The following is a 3,751-nucleotide window of genomic DNA, read 5'->3' on the forward strand; positions in this document are numbered from 1 at the left end:
TTAAGGCTGCTTCATTTCTAAAGTCAATGATTGAACCCTTGATCTTTGGTTAATGATAGATGAGTCAATATTGTTAACTTTTTAATATTTTTAGATCTAAACTAATAATATTATTTGAAAAAACATTAATATTTTAGTTATCTTTGAATATTTTTACAATAAGAAGAACAAAATTTCTGTACGCCTTTTCTATTCTCGTTCTTTCTGGATTCCAACCCATCGTGCATAATCGACCCACCTAGCAGATACAGATTTCAAGTATTAGGAAGGCGAAGAAAGGGCTTTGAGTATGAAATTAAACCGAAAAAAGAAGATCAGATCATACATTAATGACCCTAGAAAGGTGTTGCCTGTTCGGACTGCAAAACATATCACACTCAGCACAATCTTTTTGTTGTGTAGTAAGGGCTCCAATATTCTCTGTTCAATCACTCCGGCAAGGATTTGGTACCTGTTTAAGATCGACCAAACTACACTAAAAGACTGAATCCAACCAATTAGCTAGACTAATTCATAACCTTATAAACCCATATGTTTCTTTCTTATTTTTCAATGTGGAACTCTTAACACAGAACTGCAGCACACGAGGAGGGATTCGAGAAGTCTAATGGAAAGCTAAGAGTAGATTCAAACTTGGGGGAAATAGTATACCTAAGGTTGCTTGAAACAGCCATATACACACCATATGCTGCACTGGTTGCTAGTATCGGGAGGTCCTCGGCTTCAAGAGCAAACGACTTGTCAAAGGCCTTCCTCACATTAATCAACGCGTTCGTTATACCAGTTCCAACCTGCAAAACGATGGCAATACGTAACTCCACCAAGAGCAAGACACTGCTACAGAATAGCAAAATCACCACAAACCATACTAAAAGATTGAATCCAACCAATTAACTAGTCATGGCCTTATAAACTCATATATTCTTTCTTATTTTATCAATGTGGGACTCTTAACACACTGATAAAGATCAAATTAAAGGGATTAAGCAAAAGGAAATAATGTCTTTGCTTACCAAAGATGCACCAGTGCCAACTGCAAACAGTTTGGCTCCATTTCTCTGCAGGAAATTCGAGCTTCGTTGAATTGAATAAGATAGAAAGCGGGAGCTTAGTACATCTACTGAAATATTTTCAAAGACAGACATACCACTATAGCACCTATTCTCTGTAAAAATGAATAGGATGTACCAGCCAATGCTACCTGGGAAAATACAGAAAGTAACCGCGTATATTAGAATTCTTTTACGTACACATTCAAACATACTATGGGTTTTATGGAAACCTGAAATGCGTTATCGGGGCAGTTGTAGAAGAACTTGTTGAGAGGTCCAGCACCAATGGCGAGAGATGGCCGGACAGAAACAGTTGGTGCAGGAAGCCAGACTAGCATGAAATCTGCAATAATGGCCATAACCTGAAATGCTCATCTTCCACACACAGGTCAGAGTAATGCTTGCTGTAATTCTTACCAAGAGAATCAAATCGCCAACTTGCATATACAATGTAAGCAAGTTTTTTCAACTTTTGGTCGCACGACTATGAGACTGTAAACACATTTGGTCCCGACTATTAATTTCCAAATTTGGTTTCATGACTTTTAATTTTTGTCACATTTGATCCATCTAACTTAATTCTTAATCACTGGTGATCAAACTTTAGTCATGTGACTTATCGAACAAAATTATCATTTCTAGTTCTTTTCCCTGAAAATTTAAGAAAATGATAATTTTACCCTTTAAGATAAGTCAACAGTAACAAGAAATTATATAGGAGGGACCAAATGTAGAAATAATCTTATAGTCGTGGGACCAAAAGTGGAAAAAATTGCAATATAAACTCTTGTATTAGTGCAGGACATTGGGTAGTAACTACGTGTTTCCTAGTCACTCAAAAAAAATTCTAGCAAATAGATATAGTTTTGTGATCATACCACGTCAGCAAACACAAAATCCAGCTCCTTGGAGAACTTTTCTCTGCGCTTTTCCAATTCTGCAGCTGTCTGCAATATGAACAGCATATATGGATTGAAGTTTTGAGGTGTTTGATTGTATTATGTGATAAAGAAGAACGGGAAAAAAATGGGTTTAGAGAGACCTTAGTGAAGATTCCAACTCCACACTCTATTCCAACTTTAGTCAAGAAAAGATCATCGGCCAGCAACCTTTCCTTAAACCCTCCGAAGTTGAGCAGCCACCGGAAAACCGCCGACTTCTCCAGCTCGAAATACCGATGAACTATCATCCCCGGAATCTTCCCTGCCTCGATTGCGGCGGCCAAGTCCTTTGGCAAGCTATCCAGTGATCTTCCAGAATCAGCCAGGGCCATGATCGCCTCAGCTCTGTTTTTATCCCCAGCATCTCCATCACCACCGCCCCCGCCGCCACTATTACTGCCACCCCTTTCACCGCCGCCGCCGCCATGGGAAGCGGAGAAGAAGCGGAATGAAGGGCGGGGAGCAGCAGGGTGTTGGAGTGATAAAGAGGAGGAGAAATTGGTGGCGGTGCAGATAGAGAGTGATGGAAAGGTAAGAAGACGGTGGGGTGGTGGTGGTGATCGGGTGAAAGAGAAAGATGAGATGTGAGAGGTGGCTGTTAACGCCATATGAAGCGGTGGCGGTGGCGCTGGCGGTGGTCCTCTCCTCCCTGCTACCTTCTGGTTTGCAGAGTGACAGGTTTTGGTAGTTTTTAGTGGTTGGAAATCAACTGTTTTTAGTGGATGTATTACTAAGTTGACTCTATCACATTAATGCAAGATTCTAAGTTCTAACACACCCAATTTTGCACAGTTGTCCCTCAGAATTGTCGTAATTACAGATACGTCCCACAAATTCTAATTTATTTATAGAATTACACAAACCACCATAACTAAAATCATAGATCTTTAAAAAAAATAAAAATAAAAATAAAAAATAAAAAAAAAATCTACTAAAATCATAGATCTTAAATACTCCGTACAATTTTACATATCATTAAATGTGCTTTGTAATTTTGTAACTCGTATAAACACCTTAGTTTTTAGGTGACAAATTATGGATGAAAGCACAAGATTAAACTCTAACAATCGCAATGTGAAAATTACACATGATAACATATTGCTTTCGATGATAAGTACGAGTGCAACAATCTGAGTATATTTTTACATACCATTAGATACACTTTGTAACACTTAGAATCACAAATATGTAATATACTTCTACGAGTAAATATCAGTCAACGTCCTCCGAGTTTGGTGATTTCACCACCTTTAGTCCTAAACTTTCAAATCGGCCCTTCGCGATCCTCCAAATTTCAAATTCGATCTGCCATAATCCTTCCGTTAATAACAAAACAGTCTTTTTATTGCAACCAAATCCAAAATAATTCATTTCCTTAAAAAATTAACCCTAATCCGCTAGAAAAAAAAATTACAATTGAATGATTTTCTAAGGGCTAATTTCTGAGAGAAAAAATTGCAATTGAAAATAATTAAGATTAATTTCTGAGACAAATAAATTGTTTGGCTGGATTTGTAATAAAACAATTGTTTTGCCCTTACTTTTCACAACTTAGACAAAAGACTACAACATGTCGAATTCAAAACTCAGAGAATCACGGAAAATCAATTTGAAAATTAAGACTAAAGATGACAAAACCACCAAACTCGAAGGACCTTGGCTAGCATTTACTCATACTTTTACATATTATCAAATGCACTTTGTAAAATTGCGTCATTGGCAAATTTTACAATACCTGTATTTCTCATACCAGAAATA

General features: G+C 37.4%; 1 protein-coding gene across 1 annotated transcript; it reads right to left on the reverse strand.

Annotated features, from left to right (window-relative positions):
- Positions 1-130: 130 nt before the first annotated feature.
- Positions 131-2,725, reverse strand: LOC109180946 (protein RETICULATA-RELATED 4, chloroplastic-like). The gene is made up of 8 exons (XM_019330673.1): positions 2,095-2,725; positions 1,931-1,999; positions 1,283-1,414; positions 1,148-1,201; positions 1,014-1,058; positions 652-791; positions 326-451; positions 131-238 (listed from the first exon to the last, which is right to left on the reverse strand). The coding sequence occupies exons 1-8, from the start codon at positions 2,599-2,601 to the stop codon at positions 190-192; spliced, it is 1,122 nt and encodes a 373-aa protein (XP_019186218.1). The 5' UTR covers positions 2,602-2,725; the 3' UTR covers positions 131-189.
- Between the last annotated feature and the right edge of the window lie 1,026 nt (positions 2,726-3,751).

The sequence above is a fragment of the Ipomoea nil genome, unplaced genomic scaffold (assembly GCF_001879475.1).
Source record: "Ipomoea nil cultivar Tokyo-kokei standard unplaced genomic scaffold, Asagao_1.1 scaffold0188, whole genome shotgun sequence".
In the NCBI taxonomy this organism is placed as follows: domain Eukaryota; kingdom Viridiplantae; phylum Streptophyta; class Magnoliopsida; order Solanales; family Convolvulaceae; genus Ipomoea; species Ipomoea nil.